General features: G+C 41.9%; 1 protein-coding gene across 1 annotated transcript; it reads right to left on the minus strand.

The window, feature by feature from the left end:
- Positions 1–24979, minus strand: asmtl (acetylserotonin O-methyltransferase-like). The gene is made up of 15 exons (XM_034110478.1): positions 24875–24979; positions 23885–24001; positions 15997–16128; positions 15858–15905; positions 15214–15278; positions 15058–15122; positions 14708–14816; positions 3111–3387; positions 2810–3037; positions 2147–2312; positions 1877–2055; positions 1645–1777; positions 1421–1561; positions 1177–1299; positions 1–762 (listed from the first exon to the last, which is right to left on the minus strand). The coding sequence occupies exons 2-15, from the start codon at positions 23975–23977 to the stop codon at positions 557–559; spliced, it is 1965 nt and encodes a 654-aa protein (XP_033966369.1). The 5' UTR covers positions 23978–24001; positions 24875–24979; the 3' UTR covers positions 1–556.
- Between the last annotated feature and the right edge of the window lie 210 nt (positions 24980–25189).

Genomic DNA, 25189 nt, shown 5'->3' on the forward strand with positions numbered 1-25189 from the left:
TTTACAGAAAGATACTTTTATGTTTAGCTGTAAAAAGTACAAGCAACAATAAAAATACAATACACATATAATCAACATAAATAATAAATGAACTACCCTTCATTATATACAATTATTCAAATTAAACCCTAATGAATAAGTACTTGTACTATTTAATCATTTAAACAATCTGAAAGTGGTTATCTTGCATTATGAATACTTTTCATTTTGGTGATTAGTTACATTTTCCTGATAATGCTTTGTATTATCTATTGTACTCCTACCTTTACAAAGGCCTTCTGTCAATATCAAATCAATGAAAAACATGATCATTAGTGTGCATTATTCAAATGCTAAATTTGAATCCCATAAAATCATCAAGGAAGTACATAGTAGAGTGAACAATTTGCATGTCCCCAAATCAGAGTTTACAGAGAGTCTGAGTACTGGTTATCTGTCCCTAAGGTAAAAAAAAAACAATTTACGGACCTTAGAGCACAAGAAGATGATTTAATGATTTATAAAACATATCTCTGTTATGGTCCAATACCTAAATAATTCACTGATATTTGGTCCGTCACGCTTTGATGCAGAGCATAGCATCCAGGAGGTTTCCTGTATGTCTGACATGTGCCGTTATGAAGCCGTGGCTCTTCAAAAGCAGACTGTATTCGGTGGCGCTCCTCTGTTTCCCCTCGCCCATGCCGAGGGCCTGGAGCAGCCCACGACTAGGGCCCTTTCTGTCTTCATCCAGGAAGATCTCAATCAGCAGGAGCCCGCAGCCTGGCAGCATGGAGCAAGTGCATGATGTGTAAGTAGATGTACAACTTTATAAAAGTAGGTGGTTGTTTTGTAATCCCTGGCCCCCCTTGCATTCATTTGCTTTAGGAAAAGACTAAAGGTTAAGAAGGTAAACAAAAGTGGCGATAGTAAGTATTTTGGCTTGGCTATGAAATCGCCTGCCTTTTTGCTAAATGTCACAACAACAACAGAATTGTTATCAGTTCAACACTGACGCTGCAGGTTATTGAAACCAAAGTGAACTGTAGCCTATTTTAGATATGATCTTATCAGAATGTGGGCGTCGTCCTGCTGTAAGTTTCACATGAGATTTCCCATGACTGAGAATGTTATACTAATCATACATAAAGTAATGTAATTAGTCAAGTATGGAGTAAAAAACTGTAAGAGTTTTACCTGGTGTGCATGCATCCGCGATTTTGCTCAGCAGAATATCCAATTTCTCATCGGAGCAGTCGTGGAGAATTCTTGCCAGGATGTACAAGTCTGCTTTCGGCAAATCATCTTTAAAGAAGTCTCCTGTTGATACAGAGGAGCCATAATACATAAGTTAGGACCACAGAGAGAGTGAGATTATAACTTTGATATTTGAGACCCACAGAATAAGTCAGAGAGTTTATTTGAATGATGATGAACTGACCTGCTACAAATGACACCCTGTTGTCTGTGTGCAGAGGTTGGAAATGTTCCCTCAGCTGAACAACTGTTGGCAAGTCAAAAATGGTCACAGACAATCCAGGATGGGCTTTAGTGAACTCGTCGGCCATGGCCCCAGTGCATCCTGGAACAAACAAAATTATGTTTTGTAAAGGAATGGTTTATTACTCAAAGACATCATTTTAAACCTTAAGTGTCTCTCCTTACCTCCAAGGTCGCAGGCAGTTCTAAAACTTGAGAGGTCAAAGGCTGTTGCTATAGCTTTCCCTGTAACTTTAGCAATGTTGTGCATGGCATTCATGAATCTCAGTTTGCTGTCTTGGCTGCTGTGGAGAGTGTCCTTTAAATAGAAACAAATGACATAGTGGAACAACAAAAATAGAATCTGTAAGGTGTGTCTCTCCCCACATTTTATTCATCTGAACATAGAGATAATCACCTGGTCCTTGGATGTCTGGCTTAAAGCCTTGTCACGCTGGCTGACTCCCTCCAGTACGCCACTCTCAAGGTGGGAGAAAATAGGCCACACTGTGTCGTTATAATGCAGAATGTGGCTCCGCAGCGAAAAAGGAGCATCCGACAGCAAAAAGCGAGTGGACATATCCGTGTTCTCGTACACTGGAGTGGAGACACAATAAAACATGAGGCTTGTTTTAAGTTAAGTACTAATCGCTGTCTCTTTAAATAACCATCATCGTATCTGTCTAACTTCTCTCTTTGCTCCTCAGCAGACCCAGAGACACACAGGCCTCCAGCAGGCATTCAGTGCCCTTCAGGGAGGCTTTGATCTCCTGGGCCACCTGTGCTGCCTCCAGCCCCCCCGGCCTGCTGTGCAGCACGTCAAACACACACATCTTGGATGCCGTAAACAGTGCCTAGATTTTTGGAAACGGAAGAATAGATACAGAAGCAAAGTGTGACTTTATTTTCTGAATCGGATTGTGAATTCAAGATTGTTTTATACTTGTAGATTGTGAAGACCATGAGAAACATCCAAATTGAAACCTTGTGAATACAAAAATGTCCTTATTTTACACTTTTCTTTGGTTTTGATTATATATATTTTTTTATGCATTTGATATTAAAAAAAATCAAGCACCTCTTATCCATTCAATCAACTTAATTTGTGTATCCTTATGTCTCCTAAGCAGACATCAAGGCTGTGGCTTAATACTATAAATACATATATGAATGTTGTATTAACTACTTTATCTAACTCTCAGCAAGAGAGCAAATCAGGATTATTCTTTAAGTAGATCTAAATGCTTCATTACATCCTCTATAAGTAAACACAACAATGACTTACATTAATATTTCAATATGAAAAATATACTTTTATCAACATATGAATACCAGGTTTATTCCTAATTACCTTTGAGGCTCGAAATCCATCCAATAAATCACAGAGTCGCTGCAAGTCTTTTTGTTTTGGTTCACTCTCCTCAGGCTCCGTCACATTGAGCTCCTTTACCTGCCCTCTGCTGGTCATCAGTGGTAATGTTGTATTCGGAGAATCTTTGTTACCGGTATGTTTGGACAGGCTGTTGACCAACGTCATGGAACTCTCACTCAATTCAGTTTCACTGCTTTTCCTCTTCACCTATAAAAGGGGAGACTGTTACTTATACATAAAAGACAAAAGAGTTAGCAGGTTATAGGGCGAGAAAACTAACCTTATGCACAGGACTGGCTGACGGGCTGCTCTGGATGTGGTGTGTATGGTTGGCAGATGAAGGCTGAGTGAGATTCGAGGTAGCGTGATTGCCGTTGTGGCTCAGCCAGACTGTTGAACTTTCTTGATCCGAGGAGGAAGTAGAGGAGTTGTAAATAAGGTCCAACTGCTTGCAGAAGTGGTTGAGGGGGAAACCCACAACATTGAGGAAGTCTCCATGAACGTACTCTACAAACATCCCACCGAGAGCCTGAATACCGTAGCCTCCAGCCTTGTCCCTGACACACACAGAATCAAACATGTCATTATAAAGCAGCATGAACACACAAAATGTACACATACACAAATAGGTTGTTGTGAAATGACACTTCCTCAAGGATTCAAGGCTTTTATTGTCATATGTACATAGCTACAGTGTTGTTATGACAATTGTTGGAGAATATTTCCCAAGGCCCATAACTTTGACCCAGTTTATCAGTTCAAACAGTCCTGACTGAGCACACGCACCTCGTAACCTTGGCTGCTGTGCTCTCAGTGTTCTGTCTCCCTGTTCCTGCCTGTAGACGTCAGCTGATAGAGGTGTTATGATTTTATCTTGTCATGCAGCATGTTGATGATGCTCTCGGAACTAGCTAAATACATGGGTCTGGGGTAGAGTTCTTCAGAATTGACGTGGCAACTCTACCGTGCAGTCAGATCGGGGCTGCTGTGACTTGTGATGTGAATTCTCCGGCCGAAGCTCCAAATAAACCATCAGTGTTTGACATCAAAGCTCCTGCTCTTCCCGTGTCTCTTTCCTGAGTCGGTGACTCCCAGTGCATTGCTGCTACACAGAAGTTTCCCTTACAACAATTAAATTCTTAGGTCACAGGCTCCTCCAACGGTGCAACACAATAAAACAGATAATAGTGCAAGTAAATAAAATACAATATATATAATATAATAGAAATAGTGCAGAATAGTCTATATACAAGTAATTGGAATATTGATATATATAAGTTACAACCAGATGAATGTTATGGATGTTCTTTAAAAAGTTCAGTTCTTATTTTGCTTCTTCTTTAAATGCAGAACAAATCAAATAATATAACCTCAAGTAGAGATTTTATTTTGTGGAGCTGACACATTGTCTGTTTCAAAGTTGGAAAGGCAAACACATCTGACAAAAAAAAAAATCAATCATCAAAGTCCAAAAAGCAACAGGTTCATGAAGAACCCACTTAAATGACCTCCACTGAACAAATGATAGGTTACGTAACCACACCGAGATAAATCAATAGCTACTGTATTACACACAGGGGCGCCATAAGGGGGTGAAAAGTTAGGATGATTCTAAGGGCCCGTGACTGACAGGAGCCCAACATTTTTTTAGAACATTCAGAAAAAATGTTTAAGTAACCTTTCATCAATCATCAATAATTAACATTAATATAACGTCATATTGATAATGTACTCACTAAACTTACGATTCATTTAACTTATTTTCTTCCAAAAGTTAATTATCCAAAGTCTCTGAACACCCCCCTCTATTTACATGTAATGGTTTGGTCCTGCCTCCAAACGCTGTGCGGCACAGCTTTTTCTGGCAGCAGAGAGTGAGAGCATTAGGCCCAATCCCAAATCACCCCCTACCCCTACACACTCCCCCTCCGTTTGCCCGTTCGCCCGGAGGGTCCGCAACATTAAGTGCTGTTCCAAACCAATGAGTGTGGAGCGGTGTGGAGTGGGCTATCAAGCCCTCAAACAGCGAGTCTGCATCGGTGCTGACTTGAGACCGGTCTCTACCTGACCGGTCTCAGCACTGTGTGTGTCCGTCAGGAAACAAGCTGTTAAAGGCAGGGTTCATACACTTTTTCACCAATGATTTTCAATGACTTTTCCATGACTTCTCAATGACCTTTACCTAATTTTCCATGACCAAACAAAAATTACCACTGAAAATGGCTTATTTGAACATGGAACAGGAAAATAAGTTCTGCATATGAAACATGTAGTGCCTATCTAAAACAAATCAAATAGTAGGCTTACTATCTTCTACACGCTAAAGCAACTGTAGTCAGGGATGCAAAGTCATCAGGTATGAAAAAGGTGACAAGGATCCGAGCCCCCCCGACCCCACGGAATATCGGCTTTAAAATGAGGAATAACAGAGGATGTTAGCAGTCAGATGCCAGTGCGGTGCGCTGCCAGAAGGGTGGCAGTGAAAGCGGAGGGTCTCGACGGACCAGACCCGGGCGGCAGAAGCTGGCTTTGGGGACGTGGAACGTCACCTCTCTGGGGGGGAAGGAGCCAGAGCTTGTGCGGGAGGTGGAGCGGTACCAGTTGGATCTGGTTGGGCTCACCTCTACGCACAGCGTCGGCTCTGGAACCTTACTTCTGGATAGGGGTTGGACTCTATTCTTCTCCGGAGTTGCTCAAGGTGTGAGGCGCCGGGCGGGTGTGGGGATACTCACAAGTCCCCGGTTAGGTGCTTCGTTGTTGGAGTTTACCCCAGTGGACGAGAGGGTCGCCTCCCTACGCCTGCGGGTTATGGGGGGGAAAACTCTGACTGTTGTGTGTGCTTATGCACCCAACAGCAGTTCAGAGTATTCGGCCTTCTTGGAGACCCTGGAAAGAGTCCTGTATGGGGCTCCTGAAGGGGACTCCTTAGTCTTGCTGGGAGACTTCAACGCACATGTGGGCAATGATGGAGACACTTGGAGGGGCATGATTGGGAGGAACGGCCCCCTGATCTGAACCGGAGTGGTGGTTTGTTACTGGACTTCTGTGCTAGTCATGGATTGGCCATAACAAACACCATGTTCGAACATAAGGATGCTCATAAGTGTACGTGGTACCAGAGCACCCTAGGCAGAAGGTCCATGATCGATTTCGTTATCGTATCATCGGACCTGAGGCCGTATGTTTTGGACACTCGGGTAAAGAGAGGGGCGGAGTTGTCAACTGATCACCATCTGGTGGTGAGTTGGGTCGAGTGGCGGGGGAAGCCTCTGGATAGACCTGGTAAGCCCAAACGTGTAGTTCGGGTGAACTGGGAACGTCTGGAGGAGGCCCAAGTTCAGGAGGCCTTCAACTCACACCTCCGGCGGAGCTTTTCGGGCATTCCTGTGGAGGTTGGGGACATTGAACCAGAGTGGTCGGTGTTCAAAGCCTCTATTGCCGAAGCCGCGGTGGGGAGCTGTGGTCTCAAGGTCCTAGGTGCCTCAAGGGGCGGTAACCCTCGAACCTCCTGGTGGACACCTGTGGTCAGGGAAGCCGTCCGACTGAAGAAGGAGGCCTTCAGGGATTTGTTATCCCGGGGGACTCCCGAGGCAGCTGCAAGGTACCGACAGGCCCGAAGGGCAGCAGCCTCATCCGTGGCCGAGGCAAAGCAGCGGGTGTGGGAGAAGTTTGGAGAAGACATGGAGAAGGACTTTCGGGCGGCACGAAAGTTGTTCTGGAAAACTGTCCGACACCTCAGGAGGGGGAAGCAGGGAACCATCCAAGCTGTGTACAGTAAGGATGGGACGTTGTTGACCTCAACTGATGGAGTGTTAGGGCGTTGGAAGGAACACTTTGAGGAACTCCTGAACCCGACAACTCCGCCCTCTATGTTAGAGGCAGAGCTGGAGTATGACGGGGGATCAACACCAATCTCCCGGGGGGAGGTCACTGAGGTCGTCAAACAACTCCACAGTGGCAAAGCCCCGGGGGTGGATGAGATCCGCCCGGAAATGCTGAAGGCTCTGGGTGTTGAAGGACTGTCATGGTTGACACGTCTCATCAACGTTGCGTGGAAGTCGGAAACAGTACCGAAGGAGTGGCAGACCGGGGTGGTGGTCCCCCTTTTCAAAAAGGGGGATCAGAGGGTGTGTGCCAATTACAGAGGCATCACACTACTCAGCCTCCCCGGGAAAGTTTACTTCAAGGTACTTGAAAGGAGGGTCAGGCCGATTGTCGAACCTCAGATTGAGGAGGAACAATGCGGATTCCGTCCTGGTCGTGGAACGACGGATCAGCTTTTTACTCTCGCAAGGATCCTGGAGGGGGCCTGGGAGTACGCTTATCCGGTCTACATGTGTTTTGTAGACTTGGAGAAGGCGTATGACCGGGTTCCCAGGGAGTTACTGTGGGAGGTGCTGCGGGAGAATGGGGTGAGGGGGTCTCTACTCAGGGCCATCCAATCTCTGTACTCCCAAAGCGAGAGCTGTGTCCGGGTCCTCGGCAGTAAGTCGGACCCATTTCCGGTGAGGGTTGGCCTCCGCCAGGGCTGCGCTTTGTCACCAATCCTGTTTGTAATATACATGGATCGGATTTCGAGGCGTAGTCGTGGGGGGGGGGGGGTCTGCAGTTCGGTGGACTAAGGATTGCACCACTGCTTTTTGCAGATGATGTGGTTCTGATGGCTTCATCGGTCTGCGACCTTCAGCACTCACTGGATCGGTTCGCAACCGAGTGTGAAGCGGCTGGGATGAGGATCAGCACCTCCAAATCTGAGGCCATGGTTCTCAGCAGGAAACCGATGGACTGTCCACTCCAAGTAGGGAATGAGTCCTTACCCCAAGTGAAGGAGTTCAAGTATCTCGGGGTCTTGTTCTCGAGTGAGGGAACAATGGAGCGTGAGATGGGCCGGAGAATCGGTGCAGCGGGAGCGGTATTGCAGTCGCTTTACCGCACCGTTGTGACGAAAAGGGAGCTGAGCCAGAAGGCAAAGCTCTCTGTCTACCGGGCCATTTTCGTTCCTACCTTCACCTATGGTCATGAAGGATGGGTCATGACCGAAAGAACGAGATCGCGGATACAAGCGGCCGAGATGGGTTTCCTCCGCCGGGTGGCTGGTGTCTCCCTTAGAGATAAGGTGAGAAGTTCGGTCATCAGGGAGGGACTCGGAGTTGAGCCGCTCCTCCTTCGCGTCGAAAGAAGCCAGTTGAGGTGGTTCGGGCACCTAGTTAGGATGCCACTTGGGCGCCTCCCTAGGGAGGTGTTCCAGGCACGTCCAGCTGGGAAGAGACCAAGGGGTAGACCTAGGACCAGGTGGAGGGATTATATCTCTTCGCTGGCCTGGGAGCGCCTTGGGATCCCCCAGTCAGAGCTGGTTGATGTCGCCAGGGAAAATAAAGTTTGGGGCTCTCTGCTGGAACTGCTACCCCCGCGACCCGACCACGGATAAGCGGGAGAAGATGGATGGATGGATGGATGTTAGCAGTCAGAACAACTAAAGCAGCAGGTAATAACAGAAACGCCAAAGAGTCACATCTAATAGAAATATATAAAAGTATTTATTTTAATTGTGTAGCAGTCAGTTTATAATTCTGGCAGCACTGTTGAGCATTTTGAAAATGTATTGTCATGCCTCTGTGCAAGGCTGAGTCTTTCTATCTTTATAGCCACTGGTGTAACTAAGTTTATAAACTCAAGTACTATACGGGGGTACAGTTTTGAGATACTTGTACTTTATTAAGTATTTCAATGTTTTGCTACTTTGTACTTCTACTCCACTACAGTTCAGAGGTGCATGGTGTACTTCTACTCACTACAGTTCAGCGGTACATGGTGTACTTCGACTCAACTACAGTTCAGAGGTACATGGTGTACTTCGACTCCACTACAGTTCAGAGGTACATGGTGTACTTCTACTCACTACAGTTCAGAGGTACATGGTGTACTGCGACTCCACTACAGTTCAGAGGTACATGGTGTACTTCTACTCACTACAGCGTCACACAGATGCCTATCTTTATTTATTTATTTAATTGTGAATTTTGAATGTCCATGTTTGTACTAGTGTTTTCCTTCTTAAATTTTTTTTTAAATATTTTGAGATTTGGTTGAGCAGGGTATATTTGTACTTTTACTAGTACTTTATTAGAGGTGTGTCTGTTGTTTGTGTTTGTTTTTAGTGTCAGGATGGAACCCATCACAGATCTGGATGAATGATGTGAAATCTAATCAAGTGTTAAATCAGACTTTAGTTCCACCTGGAGTAAATCCACCAGCTACCCTGCAGTATACAAAGCCATTCAAACTAGCTGCACCTTCACCAGCTTTGAGAACACTTTCATGATCAATCATTATAAAACACATCATATATATTATTCTGAAATGGACCAATATGCACAACGACTACTTTTACTGTCACTACTTTCACTATATTTTGACGGGAATACTTTTCTACTTTTACTTGAGGAACATTTTGAATGCAGGACATTTACTGAAACAGAGTATTCCTACACTCTGGTACTTCTACTTTTACTCAAGTACAAGATCTGAGTACTTCTACTTTTATTAAGTACAAGATCTAAGTACTTCTACTTTTATTAAGTACAAGATCTGAGTAGCCTACTTCTACTAAAGTACACGATCTGAGTACTTCTACTTTTAATCAAGTACAAGATCTATACTTATACCACCTCTGTTTATAGTCTATGAAAATATTAGAAAACGAAGGCTAAAGCTAACGTTAGCAGATAGTGACAATGTATGCTAGCTAGCTAGCTCAACGATTCCTTAAATGATATTGCGACAGAAAAACGTTTCAGTTCACATCACGCTCTGCCGCTCTGCTCTGAACACCTGAACGGCCCGTTCTAACAGCTGTTCACCAGTGGTGCAGTCTGTGCCACAGTGACTCCGCACAGTTAACGAACACACCGTAGATAATGTAGCTGACCCTCATCCCCGGAGCAGCAGAGTTCAGCCGAGGCAGGAAGACTCGAGCGCTTCATATATTTAAAAATAACACCATGCGCGTCATGATGGCACATAACAGCTCGCGACTGCAGATTATTTCAGCGATTAGATTAAATGTAAATTATATTTGACGCAACTTTAGTTACATTTCCATGACTTTTCCAAAACTTTGGGAAAAATATTGTTTTCCATAACTTTTCCAGGGCCTGGAATTTGCATTTTCAATTTCCATGACTTTTCCAGGTTTTCAATGACCGTACGAACCCTGTAAAGGTCAAATGCAAAGCTTCCAAATATGCTACATTTTTATAGAAATTTTGTTTTTAAAACTGCCTGTATTTTTTATTTGATTTAAATCGAGATAATACACCCAAAGAAAAGCTTTTTATTGATACAAAACTCGACCCAAAGCCATCTGAATTTCTGACATGTCCATCCCATGTCAGCGGTGTTTTTCGCTCATGACTGGTGCAGAAAACTCTGAATTATATCCGCGAAATCACGCAAAACATGGGTTATTGTTGTGCTTTCGGATGTACGAACGGTGCGGGATCTGGGAGAATTTTTCATTCATTTCCCCAAGACAAAATCATCCGCCGAAACTGGATTATTTTAGTGAATCGTGTTGGCTGGCAGCCGACAAAATGGAGCAAGTTGTGCTCTGACCACTTCGGGTCTGATGCATACGATGTTGATCCTGCCATCGTCAAGTCTGTTGGTGGAGAAGCATTTAAAGTACATCGGAGGCTGAAACCCGGAGCCGTCCCCTCCATATTTGAGCACAAAAAACAACCGAAAGAACGAAAGAGCCGGGCAATGCAGAAACGCTAAAGAATTGAGGTAAACACATTTTGATTTGATTTCAAAGCGCACGGAGCACAGAGCAGACAGCAGATAACGGAATTGCAGTTGTATTGCTTATAGATTATCAGAACATTTCAAAGGGGACACAGCCCCATTGGATATTAACCTATGGATTAACTACATCATCGTTTTAATGCCATTTTAGACCAGACAAAGAGGAAGGTAAGCCTAGCTCATGTTAAAGCCTAGCTCATGTTAGTACCTAGCGCCACATGTTTTGATGTACGTTTTTGTTGATAACCTCACGAGTTTTTATCTTTCAGTGTTAAGGTGGGCACCGTTAGATTCTGTGTCTTTACGATCATAAACAATGTGTTGGATGTGGAGCTAGGATAATTAATAAGGGAGCTAGGAGTGATTTTCGGTGCAGTAATAGGTTAGCATTTTTCGCTCGGGGCTAATTCAGAGGCTCACTGTTAGCATTGTGTTTACATTTTTTTTTTTTTTAAAAAGATCAGTTAAATGAGTTTTTTCCCGTTATATGGATATAAAATATTCATAGTTTATTAAATATTAAGGTTCCTTAGACGTCGTTTCCTGCAAATGACGCGATTTCGGGTCCGTGGGGCTAAGAGGATAACAGAGTATGTTTTATTTCTTTTTCACAACAGTTGTATTTGGATGGAATGAATACCTATAGTGATAATTCAAAGTAATAAAATGATTTTTACAGTGAAAAAGTTCAAATGGAACTGATGGTTCCCAAATTACCCAGAGGTCGCCTGGACTTTATTTTTCTAAACCTCTCTAAAAAAGGTCAAATTTAACTTGTTTTGCATCAATCTTGATACAAGGTACTTATTATATGTTATAGTTTGGATTCCTAAAGCTTTTAGTCTATAGTCTACTCAGAATCAGACATGATAATGAAACTAAGTTGTACTATCGGCGGAAGCAGCTGTGAGCGATAAGCCAGGTGGAAATATGTTTGGCCACTCTGACGTCACGCGACGCCATCTTGCGGAGACGAGCGGCTGAGAAATAAATCGTCGGACTTGGTGTTGGGGGTTGAACAAAATAAATATTGCGCATTGCCAGACGCATATTATCTCCGATTTTAATACTGCAATATCTTAGATAGTGTTGTAGCTATATGATTTCGATTTTACTGGCAATTATAAAAAAATCTTTGCATTTGATCTTTAACAAACAGTTCCAGCAAACATCCACTGATAAATTGCGATGTTAACAACCTCATGATAACCTCATATGTTTTTAACAGGATAATACCTGTGTTTAGTCTAGAAAAAGGTAAATGTGTGCATTTTATTATGAAGTTGTGTATATTTACAGACTGTTGCAAAAACTAAGACTAAAACTAAAAGAACACAATTAAAGATGTTTGGAGTTTTATTTGAGTTATTAATTTACATTTTTTTCTAAGAGATGCTGATTTGACCCGTTGTTACATACAGTTACGGCATTTCCTGTTTCTGCCGGAGAGAGCTGAGGCCGTCCCAAAGCTTGCTGCTGTATTTATACCCTTAACCCTTAATGGAGGGAACTTCATTCAGCTGCGAGTGTGGCTACAGACGGAGTTCACTCCGTCACGGAGGGGTAGGGTCGAGGGGGTGATTTGGGATTGGGCCTCTGTGATGGGAATTCCGGCTCTTCTTGGTGAGCCGGATCATTTGGCTTGGCTCACCAAGAAGAGCGGCTCTTTCGGCTCTTCAGTTTACCACATATTATACCTTTTAATTCAATCAAATGTAGCCCTGTTTTGACTAATCAATGATTTATATGTGTACACATATATCACTTAAATTATTCAATACATCCTTTGTACTGAAGTATTCAAAAGTAAAAATGATATGTTTAATATAAATTATTTGCTGTGGCCAAATGTTTTCATTGCATTTACAGACCCGTGTAACTCTCTGATACCACCCAATGAATGCATTGACTTGCTTGTGGAACCACGCTACACAAAACAGATAGCAACACCTATAAAAACTATTTTAAAAAAGGGGCTACTGTATCGACATTTTAAAATTATATTTAAAGAAAAGGCCCTGACAAAACAGCAGGGCTCTAGTTCAGTAACTATTGGCTATAGAAAAAAAGACAGCAACAGCTGACATCAAATCTTTGCTGAGCCTAAGGATAATCATAAATAAATAACATAGTGAAAATAAATATATTGCAATGCTCAAAACAGCAGCATCCAACCGTCTATAATCCTTGGATATTACATGTCACCTGCATGCATGCACGGAGCAGCTGTAGCGCGGAGATCATCATCATCATTCTGTCTTGTATTACTTAAAGTGGACCCATCATGCTATATTTGAACAATATATTGTAGGGCCATATCTATATAAAGTATATATATGATTCAGTGAGCTGCATCTGACCACGCCCCCCTGCAGGAGAGGGAAGCGTGCTCTGAGATCAGCTGCTGGGGGAGCAAAAGAGATCTCCCTCCTCCGTGTTTTATTCTTATAGAAGTAAGAAGAGAAGTAACGGGGCAGAAACTCTCCTTTTACGCAGCGGTCCAGACATAGACATCAACGGCGACACATATTCAGTTGCCAGTTACTTTGGCATTAGGGCAGGGATATCTAGATACTTTCCAAAGTTTGACATAATGAATTGTGCTACTTTTAAAGTAAGCAACGATGTTTTCAAATCTGTAATCAAAAAGCTCCTCAAAAACACTCGAAGCAGTTCCTGCCGTTGTTACATTGGTTCAAACAGTAACAACGGACTATTTTTCTTAGCGAATGCATGTCAATATAAATACAAACAACTATTTTTTAAATCAATAAAATAATTTTCTAAATCCATAAAAGCATTTCAATTAATATTGGGAGTCATGTCGTTAATTTGTTGAGAATGTGGCCATGTGTAATAAGCGGGATAATGTGCACATTGCATAATGTGCCTTCATGCCGATCTAGATCCCTCCGCAAAACAAAAACAAAACGGCTCGTTCGCGGGCGTGAGCCGGCTCCCGTCGTTCACGGTGGGTGTGGTCTATGAGTGGTGGAAATTGGTGGGTGGGTGTGGTCTATGAGTGGTGGAAATTAGTCTGTTAGCTAAGCGTAGTCCATTGTAAATAATAATTGTTTTGAGGTTTTTAATTTCACTCCTCTTTTAGCTGACATTTAATAAATGCAGGTACATTTTTAGCACCTATTCATACTAAATCAGTTGTCCCTCCCCCTGGTGCCAGGACCAACAGATCCATCTTTAGGCTCAGCAGCCCTGTCCCCCCATAAGGCTTTGCAGTCTTGCCATGCTGTCCATTGAAAGCCAGTTGGCTAGAAAGCTGGACTTCAAGGACTTGATCAGTGACTTTGCCTGTAAGAAGGTTAGGTGCTGGGCTCTTGGTGAGTAAGGCTGAGCAAGGGCTCGTAATAACTGTTAAAGGGCAAGGCTATGGTAACGATATTGGATCACTACACACACGATGCATGATGAGAAAAAGACTGAGAACAGGTAATAGGCTCTGATTTAGCACCACCATCAGGCATTTCCGTTTTTTTGTCCATTTACACTTTAATACCCGCTTATTTTGTAGTTGGTATGTATATTTAATAAAAAAATCTGCTGCTTATGTTATTTTTTTTGTTAGAGCATTTTATAAATGATAATATTGGTGTTAATGTTCACTTTATTTTAATTTAAGAGGTCATGTATATTTAAGTTATATTTATTTAGATTTATGATTGTTCCATTCAAAAATGTTATTAAAAAGGCATTTACACCATAAAAGATGACTATTGAGATCTATTGTCAGGCATGTTAGTGTTATATGAAATAGTGCAGCAGAATGTTGCAGTAGAATTTGCAGTCTGCACAGTGTTATATTTTCACCGCTCAGTGTCAGTAAATATTGTGCAGTTAGTATTGGACTACAAGATAGATGCAAGCCTGTACAGGTAGAGTTATTTTAAGCATAAATGAGTGGGTTGGGTTCTGGAGGTGTGGTTATAGCAATTGTGCTTGGTTGGCGTGGCCTGTGCCTGGTGGTGGGGCCCAATGTGATATATTTTCATGGGGCCCAAAATCCCTGGCGGCGCCCCTGATTACACATGTGAAAGGTCAAATGGTCATACTCACATGGGTTCACCGCTATTGATGTACTCCCACAGCATATTTTCCGAAAGATCAGCAAACTTCACTTTTGTTTCTTCGTAGAAGTCAATCAACTGGTAGTCCACTTCTTCGTCTGGGGAGCAGGGAGGTTTTGAAATGATATGTGTCAAACACTAGAATCATTTGACCAGTAGGGCCCCCCCCCATATATATTATAATATCCTAGTATTCAATCCTACATTAGAATTACTGTACTTTTATTCTCAAAAGACAAAGACACTAAAAATAGAAAATAAAAAAACTACCTGAAATGACTTGACTGTTTTGCGTCATCAAATTTCGTCAAACTGAAAATAACCTTCAGTTGTACTTACTTTCTTTCTCATGGCAGAGGACAATCGCTACACCAGTGAAGACACTGTGCTCTTTACCACTCAATCTGACAGGGAGAATTAAAGAAAAGAGGAACTGTAAACAAGTACCAGCCGTTTCACATGTTAACTAGATATAATGATGTAAATGACACTCACCTCGAAAGCATTCTGTAAGCATCATCTTTGTCCACAGGTTTCTCCAGAATCATGCCATCTACAGTCTGTGGAAATGAAAAACACAAGCAAATACATAATGTAAAATACCTGGTAAATCGTGGCCAAATTCTAACATGGATCGTAAACTGCGTCTATAAATGGGAATTTGTCATGGCTACTTTGGAGATAAATAATTAAGGACTGCTATCATATATATATATATATATATATATATATATATATATATATATACACACAGTATATAAATAAATAATATATAAATAAAATCATGCCAATTTCAGGAAATGTTTGTTCTGGTCTATTCAATTGTTATTGTGTAATGAATGTTAAATCCCATGAAAATTATGAATATGCCCACAGACAATGTAAGTCTAATGTAAGCAGAGCAGGATAACTCACCTGTTTCAGCACACACTACAATATATATACTGTTTATTATTTATTTAATCAGTCACCACACTTCAAATATAGGCTTAAAACGCCATGTTTAAACACATATACAGGAAAATATTGGATAGAGAAAAAAAACTGGCACCAATGCTGTTCTGAGGTCCAGCAAACACATACAACATGTATTGCACAGAGAAAGAAACAAAAGTAATGTAAAGCTTTCTTCCTCTTACCACAATAGTGTCCGCTCCGATTACGATGTCTGGAGTCTTCAGGTGTTTCTAGAGCAAAGTAATCGACACTAAGTTATCAAAATCTAATGAAATATAATGATAATAGATATACTGTCATACAAAAAGGAATTGCTCTCACAAAGGGCATCCTGCGGGCCACCTCCAGGGCTTTCTGTCTGGCTGTCTCCACAGCATACTCATGAGGGGCTTTGAAAAGCCCCTTGTCAAGAGTTTCCTTGAACCAGGATGGAACCACCTGTAACCGTAAGCCCTGAAGTGTAGGAGAGGAGAAACAAAAACGATATATAATTATTAGGGCTGTCAAACGATTACAATTTTTAATCAGATTAATCACAGCTTAAAAATTAATTAATCATGATCACCATTCGAACTATGTCCAAAATATGCCATTTCTTTATGTATATTGTTGTGGGAATGTGTAACGGAGGTGATCTCTGGGCCCATAGATCTCGGCCTCCGTTACGGGTAATATAGCATTAAAAACATTGCACAGGAAGCATGGGAATATATGTAATTTATGTAACTAGTTTGTCTGTCTCTGTGTCCTGGTTTCATGTTAAAAGTGTTCCCCTTCCCCCATGTCTGTGGCTGTTGATTGTGTGCACCTGGTGCCCTGTGTTGTCTTCTCCCCCCCCCCCCACCTGTGTCGAATTGCTGATTAGTGTGTGTATTTAGGGTCTGTTGCCCTGTCTGTTTTGTGGCTGGTAGTGTGTGTGAGATCCTGGTGGCTGCAGGCTGTGCCCACGTGAACAGCAGCAGCAGGATTGAGGCTGTGTGTATTGGGTTCATGCTGTAATAAATGCCCACACCGGGTTATATTTGGGACGTGCTGCCTCTGCCTCCTTGCTTGGTCTGGACCGCTCAATTGTCAGCATCACAGAATGGAAAGATAAATGAAAGAAGGCGGATATATCCATTCAATATACACTATGTATGTTTATTATAACATTTTTCTGTGTCAAAATGAAAGACAGCCCACACACCTATCAATCATCAAACCGTGGGGTCTTAATTCAGTGTGTTGACCACAGTGTGAACTTTGTGATCAGCTGTTTTAGCGCAGTTCTCCAGTGAAGGGGGGGGGAGTCTCCCACGATTCCGTTGTACAGACCGACGTTAACAGCAGCCCTGTCTGTGCACACGGAGACCGACTGTCGTCCGGTGATCTAACCGCCTTCTGGAAAAGCTTCACAAGGACCTGGGTACGCAAATGCGCTTTGTGACGGTACGCATTTCAGATTACGCACATAACCTGCGTACCAGTTATGTGCACCCCTGTACTACAGCACAAGTATTCTCCGTCGGGACTTCCTGCAACAACACCACGCCCTGTTATCTTGATTCTGATTGGCCAGAAGACATTATCAAAGATGTTCTATTAAGACGATCACTACGTGACAAAAGTTTTCAAAACCGTTTCTGGTCTTCGGTATTTCCAGACAAGTGGCTACTGAAATCAATCTTACCAACTACTGTCTGTGCAATTCTCGGCGCGAGTTGGCGGACTTTATTTTGCTTACTTTAACATCATTTTTCATGGTGGGGCTAAGCCATTTCTTGGTATGGATGTAGCCTACCCCAGCCATACCCTGGCGCTGCCACTGGTGGGATGTATGGGGCGGGCCATTCGAGATGGGTCTGTCTGCAGACCGCAGCAAGGAGGTGTTTCCTATAGGGGCGTTTCCTATAGGGGCGTTTCCTAACTTTTTTTATCCAGCTGCTTTTATAAATCCTCGCAGAAGAAGTCATTGTTCTAGTGATGGGAATTCCGGCTCTTCTTGCTGAGCCGGATCATTTGGCTCACCAAGAAGAGCCGGCTCTTTCGGCTCCCAAAGGGCTCTTCAGTTTACCACATATTATACCTTTTAATTAAATCAAATGTAGCGCTGTTTTGACTAATGATTTATATGTGTACACATATATCACTTAAATTATTCAAGACATCCTTTGTACTAAAGTATTCAAAAGTAAAAATTACATGTTTAATATAAATTATTTGCTGTGGCCAATTGTTTTCATTGCATTTACAGACCCGTGTAACTCTCTGATACCACCCAATGAATGCATTGACTTGCTTGTTGAACCACGCTACACAAAACAGATAGCAACACCTATAAAAACTATTTTAAAAAAGGGGCTACTGTATCAACCTATATAAAGTATATAAATATAGTTTTTCTCCCTGCAGGAGAGGGGAGCGTGCTTTGAGATCAGCTGCTAGGCTGCAGCGGGGAGAAGAGGGGGACAAAAAGAGATCTCCGTCCTCCGTGTTTTATTCTTATAGAAGTAAGAAGAGAAGTAATGGGTCAGAAACCCTCCTTTTTACGCAGCGGTCCAGACATAGACATCATAGCTACGGCGACATATATTCAGTTGCCAGTTACTTTTGGCATTAGGGCAGGGATATCTTTCAAGGTTTGACATAATGAATTGTGCTACTTTTAAAGCAAGCAACGATGTTTTCAAATCTGTAATCAAAAAGCTCCTCAAAAACACTATAGAAGCAGTTCCTGCCGTTGTTACGTTAGTTCAAACAGTAACAACGGACTACTTTTCTTAGCGGATGCATGTCAATTTAAATCAATACAAAAAACTATTTTTTAAATCAATAAAATCTTTTTCTAAATCCATAAAAGCATTTCAATTATTATTGGGAGTCATGTCGTTACTTTGTTGAGAATGTGGCCATGTGTAATAAGCGGGATAATGTCCACATTGCATAATGTGCCTTCATGCCGATCTAGATCCCTCTGCAAAAACAAAACAAAAAACGTCTCGTTCGCGGGCGAGAGCCGGCTCCCGTCGTTCACTATAGGAAACGCCCCTATAGGAAACGCCCCTATAGGAAACGCCTCCTTGCTGCGGTCTGCAGACAGACTCTATTGGGCCATTCTGCACATGCATTAAATATTTTAACGCAATTAATTCTAAAAATTAATTACCGCCGTTAACCCGATAATTTTGACAGCATTAATATATATACACACACACACATATATATATATATATATACATACACACACACACACATATATATATATATATATATATATATAGTGTATGTGTGTGTGTATATATATATAAACACATATATATATATTAGTGCTGTCAAAATTATCGCGTTAACGGCGGTAATTACTTTTTTGAATTAATTGCGTTAAAATATTTAACGCATGTGCAGAATGGCCCGCCCCATACCTGCCACCAGCGGCAGCGCCAGGGTATGGCTGGGGTAGGCTACACCCATACCAAGAAAGGGCTTAGCCCCACCATGAAAAATGATGTTAAAGTAAGCAAAATAAAGTCTGCCAACTCTCGCGGAGTAAATTGCACAGACAGCAGTTAGTAAGATTTATTTCAGTAGCCACGGTTTTGAAAACTTTTGTCACGTAGTGATCGTCTTCTCAATAGAACATCTTTGATAATGGCGTGGTGTTGTTGCAGGAAGTCCCGACGGAGAATACTTTTGCTGTAGTACAGGGGTGCACATAACTAACTGTGGTACGCAGGTGATGTGCTTAATCTGAAATGCGTACCGTCACTTGTGTCACAAAGCGCATTTGCGTACCGACGTACTTGTGAAGCTTTTCCAGAAGGCGGTTAGATCACCGGACGACAGAGTCGGTCTCCGTGTGCACAGGCAGGGCTGCTGTTAACGTCGGTCTGTACAACGGAACTGTGCCAAAACTACGCCAACCGGCTGCGGAGGGAGACTCCCCCCCTTCACTGGAGAACTGCGCTAAAACAGCTGATCACAACGTTCACACTCTGGCTGCAGTCGGATAGTTTAAAAATCAGCTCCTAAGTTCTAACCCTATCGTCTATTCCTTGACCTCTGAGTGAAACGTCACGGGGTTAAGGGATAGTGGATAGGAGAATTCAAAAGGACTTAGGAGAAGAGACTGCGGTACTTTAGAGAATCCGAATGCACTTTCACTATCCGACGTGTTTATGATGCGCCAGCGGACGTCATTGTGTGCGTCTGCTGCTGTGGGGAAACCATGGAAACCACAGTTTTCTATACAGCGGACTACAACATGGATGTTTAATAAGAACGAGGGACTACTGTAAACTCATCTAGAGACTCTGCACCGTGCTCTGATGCTGCTGCTTTGCTTTATGAACGTGGACAACAGAGAAACATATTCTTCAGGACCAAAGTTGGAATTGAAATAAAAAAGGAAAGTGAAACTTATGCTCGTCACCCTCTCCCTCCGGTCCACATTAATACAAATGATCCCAATACATATGATTGTATGAACTAAAGATCTTAAAATCAATACAAATGTATTTATTATAAACATTAGTCCTTAACATCTATCACTGTGTATATCACCATTCAAACATCTTTTAAAAGTTGAACAAACCCCACACAGCTCAGTAAAGACTGAAATGTTGACTTTATTTGATAATTTCAGTGAAAACTAACGTTCATATTTCTCTTTTTGATTATAATACTGATGAACGTTCAAAACAAAGCACTTACCACCTATGTTTTAAAAAGCTTAATAAGCACCGTAACTTTCATGATATCATTTCTCGGTCATAATCGGTTGTTTCCGTGAACGGCCGAGACTCGAGTGACGGCAAATGCTGCGGCTGCAAGGCATTGTGGGGCAGCATTTTCGCTTCTCCTGTCGGTTAGGGAGGTCCAGTGGTTCCTAAGCTAAAGGAGGCTATAAAGGAAGTTTGAAACCTCCTTTCCTATCATTCTCATCATTCTAGAGAATTCGAACGGCACTTATCATGGCTGCCACTGAGGGACTTCCAGGTCATTTCACTCCTTTAGGAAGGTTCCTAAGCTAAATGGACTATTCGACTTCAGCCTCTGTGGTCACAAAGTACTCCACTAGCCCCCCCCCCTGTCGACTTTCCTGAAGTACTCCCCCGTTGATAGAAATCAGCACGTCATGAATTAAGACCCCACGGTTTGATGATTGATAGGTGTGTGGGTTGTCTTTCATTTTGACACGCAGAAAAATGTTATAATAAACATAGATACTGTATGTTAAATGGATATATCCGCCTTCTTTCGTCTATCTTTCCATTCCCACAACAATATACATAAATAAATGGCATATTTTGGACATAGTTCGAATGGTGATTAATCATGATTAATTAATTTTTAAACTGTGATTAATCTGATTAAAATTTTTAATCGTTTGACAGCCCTAATATATATATATATATATATACACACATATATATATATATATATATATACACACATACACATACATATACACATATAGTGGGGCAAGTATTTAGTCAGCCACCAATTGTGAAAATTCTCCCACTTAAAAAGATGAGGCCTGTAATTTTCATCCTAGGTATACCTCAACTATGAGAGACAAAATGAGAAGAAAAAAAAAAAATCCAGAAAATCACATTGTATGATTTTAAAAGAATTGATTTGCAAATTATGGTGGAAAATAAGTATTTGGTCAATAACAAAAGTTCATCTCAATACTTTGTTATATACCCTTTGTTGGCAATGACAGAGGTCAAACGTTTTCTGTAAGTCTTCACAAGGTTTTCACACACTGTTGCTGGTATTTTGGCCCATTCCTCCATGCAGATCTCCTCTAGAGCAGTGATGTTTTGGGGCTGTCGCTGGGCAACACGGACTTTCAACTCCCTCCAAAGATTTTCTATGGGGTTGATATCTGGAGACTGGCTAGGCCACTCCAGGACCTTGAAATGCTTCTTACGAAGCCACTCCTTCATTTCCCGGGCGGTGTGTTTGGGCGGTGTGTTTGGGATCATTGTCATGCTGTAAGACCCAGCCTTGCTGATGGAAGGAGGTTGGCACTCAAAATCTCACGATACATGGCCCCATTCATTCTTTCCTTTACACGGATCAGTCGTCCTGGTCCCTTTGCAGAAAAACAGCCCCAAAGCATGATGTTTCCACCCCCATGTTTCACAGTAGGTATGGTGTTCTTTGGATGCAACTCAGCATTCTTTCTCCTCCAAACACGTCTAGTTGAGTTTTTACCAAAAAGTTCTATGTTGGTTTCATCTGACCATATGACACTCTCCCAATCCTCTTCTGGATCATCTAAATGCTCTCTAGCAAACTTCAGATGGGCCTGACATGTACTGGCTTAAGCAGGGGGACACGTCTGGCACTGCAGGATTTGAGTCCCTGGCGGCGTAGTGTGTTACTGATGGTAGCCTTTGTTACTTTGGTCCCAGCTCTCTGCAGGTCATTGACTAGGTCCCCCGTGTGGTTCTGGGATTTTTTCTCACCGTTCTTGTGATCATTTTGACCCCACAGGGTGAGATCTTGCGTGGAGCCCCAGATCGAGGGAGATTATCAGTGGTCTTGTATGTCTTCCATTTTCTAATAATTGCTCCCACAGTTGATTTCTTTACCTATTGCAGATTCAGTCTTCCCAGCCTGGTGCAGGTCTACAATTTTGTTTCTGGTGTCCTTTGACAGCTCTTTGGTCTTGGCCATAGTGGAGTTTGGAGTGTGACTGTTTGAGATTGTGGACAGGTGTCTTTTATACTGATAACGAGTTCAAACAGGTGCCATTAATACAGTTAACAAGTGGAGGACAGAGGAGGCTCTTAAAGAAGAAGTTACAGGTCTGTGAGAGCCAGAAATCTTGTTTGTTTGTAGGTGACCAAATACTTATTTTACCGAGGAATTTACCAATTAATTCATTAAAAATCCTACAATGTGATTTCCTGGATTCTTTCCCCCTATTCTGTCTCTCATAGTTGAAGTGTACCGAGGATGAAAATTACAGGCCTCTCATCTTTTTAAGTGGGAGAACTTTTGCACAATTGGTGGCTGACTAAATACTTTTTTGCCCCACTGTATATATACACATATATATATATATATATATATATATATTAGGGGTCGACCGATTATCGGCCAGGCCGATTATCGGGGCCGATATTCATCATTTGACCGATTATCGGTATCGGCCTTTTTTTTACAAAATTGCCGATAACACTTTGGCTCTGATGCGGCCGTTTCTCTGTCTGCAGTCACCACTCTCTGTACATGAGCAATGTCCCGCCCACAGCGCTATCTGATAGGCTATTACTGAAGTGTCAATCAACACTGAAGATTTTCCAGGCGGGAGCCAGCCATAGAGGCGGGACCTTCTCAGATTACAGGAAGGTGCGAAGAACGCAGACACAGACAGAGGCAAGCAGCAGCGCTGAGCGGCGGAGCCATACATGTGTTTCGAAGGTAAATCAGTTGAAAGCCGAAATTCAATAAACATCCCAATCCCCTCAGCTGAAGTTGCAAAAACAGCACGATCTATTGATCCAATTCTATCAGCGTCCCAGTTACACAGGGACGCGGGAAGTCAGTCAGCGTGCAGCGTCTCGCAGCGGAGGAACTGTGGTGCGGAGGGGGGGCTGCGAGTGAAGCCTCGCAGTTTTTCAGGTTGATATGTGAAGCTCATTAGCTAATCAACATGTATTTAGCAAATGTTAGCAAAATATTAGAAGTGAGGCTACTAGTCTAACGTTAGGTCTACTGTAATAGCCTCACTTTTAATAGTTTGCAAAACATTAGCTAGCACTAGTGTTTTGCAGTTGCTAGCAGCTTATTGGGATTTTATGCTAGATAGACAGGCATTGGTTTGATATAATAAATTAAGCATTATTGTTAGTTAAGCATGTCAGCCTGCAGCCCCACTTCTTGTCTCTCTCTAACTCATAGCAGATGGCTGCACTAAAGAAAAGGGCTCAGAGAGGAAACCAGTTGTAAGAGGTTTAAAAGTTCATTAAACATAATATAGGCTATGCTTAAATGCATTTCAAAGAAGTTGTGTTGAGTTGTGTTGGAGTTTGTGTTATTCTATATTTTGACACCAAGATTTTCTCATTTTACTGCAAATGTATATCGGTTCCAAATATCGGTTATCGGTCTCCTTGATTACTAATAATCGGTATCGGCCTTGAAAAAGCCATATCGGTCGATCCCTAATATATATAAATATAATTCCTATAAGTTTAACCAGGATGCAACCTACCGCATTGTTGAGAATCTCCAGTCTCCTAGGAGAAGCACTGGCAAGAACAACGAGTTTACCAGAAAGCTTGGAAATGACAGGGTTCAGCACCATGGTGACCTTCTCGTCTAACAGCTCCTGGAGTGATAAACAGAGTTAAACATTACAGAGGTGGCCTAGTTTATGTGATTGACACAAAGGAGTAGTCAGATGACCTGAACTGCCTAGTAATGCACTATCAGCAGGACCAGTCAATATATAGCCGAGTGATTCATTGACTTAATTATCTATCAATCAACATGACAATCAATTATGATGAGAAATGATTTACTGAAGTAACTAGTTAAGATAAATACAAAACATTCACTGGTCAAAGGATCTAAAATGTGAGAGTTTGCTGCTTTTAATCATTTTAAATTACATTATTTTGGTTTTAAGGAAAACAAGCACATTCCTTCGTGCTCTGGGATATTATAATATGTTATTTTAGTGTTGTGTTTTTAAGGTAATCGTTCGTTTTTAGCACAATTCCCATGCATACTGCAGAGAATTAAGCACTGCATTAAAAAAATAAAATGAGCAGAGCTGCTGTAAAGAACTGTAAATACACTTACTGTAACTACACAGGGTTATTTAATGCATAAACTATGCATTAAACTACTGCTGCACAAAGATTGCTATTTAGACAAAGTTCAACCTTTCCCAAACAACTGTGCCTCATGGAACAGTGTTTCACGTCACTTTACACACATAATTACTACTTCTCTGAACACAGACACTTCACGTTAAACAAGTAACTTTGAATAAGAACCTTACATGTGTTAACATACGACATGCATAGTTAAAACGTAACACTTAATGTGCTAGCAGCTAGTACGTTTTTGTCCCTGGGACGTTTGGTGAGTAAGTTCACCACCCATAAAGTGAATTTGTTGACTAAACAAACAAATGTTATAATACGTTTCATTGTCTGGGAGAAACATTAGAGTAGATGTGCAGCAAAACTCTTACCTTGTCCTGTCTGTAGACCGAGAGTGATAGCTGCTTGCTACGACCATAGACTGGCTACGACCAGCAACGTCACCGCGCATGCGTGATCACGTTTCATAAGGTGGGCGGATCCACCATTCCCACAGCTTCAAAGCATGGATCAGAGCCCTAGATCTCTCTCGGGCTCTGGCATGGATGTTTAAAGTTGTTTTAAGTTTAAATAAACAGAGCCTTACTATGACTACTTGTTCATACCTGTTAATAATAATACAAATAATAATAATAATAATAATAATAATAGGTTGTAGAAGAACATAACAAATACAAGTAAGAAAA

The sequence above is a fragment of the Pseudochaenichthys georgianus genome, chromosome 21 (genome assembly GCF_902827115.2).
Source record: "Pseudochaenichthys georgianus chromosome 21, fPseGeo1.2, whole genome shotgun sequence".
Classification (NCBI taxonomy): domain Eukaryota; kingdom Metazoa; phylum Chordata; class Actinopteri; order Perciformes; family Channichthyidae; genus Pseudochaenichthys; species Pseudochaenichthys georgianus.

Excerpts from the sequence above, each read along its gene's own strand:
- asmtl (XM_034110478.1), bottom strand. The coding sequence starts at position 23,977 with ATGGTGCTGAACCCTGTCATTTCCAAGCTTTCTGGTAAACTCGTTGTT. Across the intron at positions 16,129-23,884 it reads TGGAGATTCTCAACAATGCG|GGCTTACGGTTACAGGTGGT; the intron begins GTAGGTTGCATC and ends CCTACACTTCAG. Across the intron at positions 15,123-15,213 it reads GCTTACAGAATGCTTTCGAG|ATTGAGTGGTAAAGAGCACA; the intron begins GTGAGTGTCATT and ends TCTCCCTGTCAG.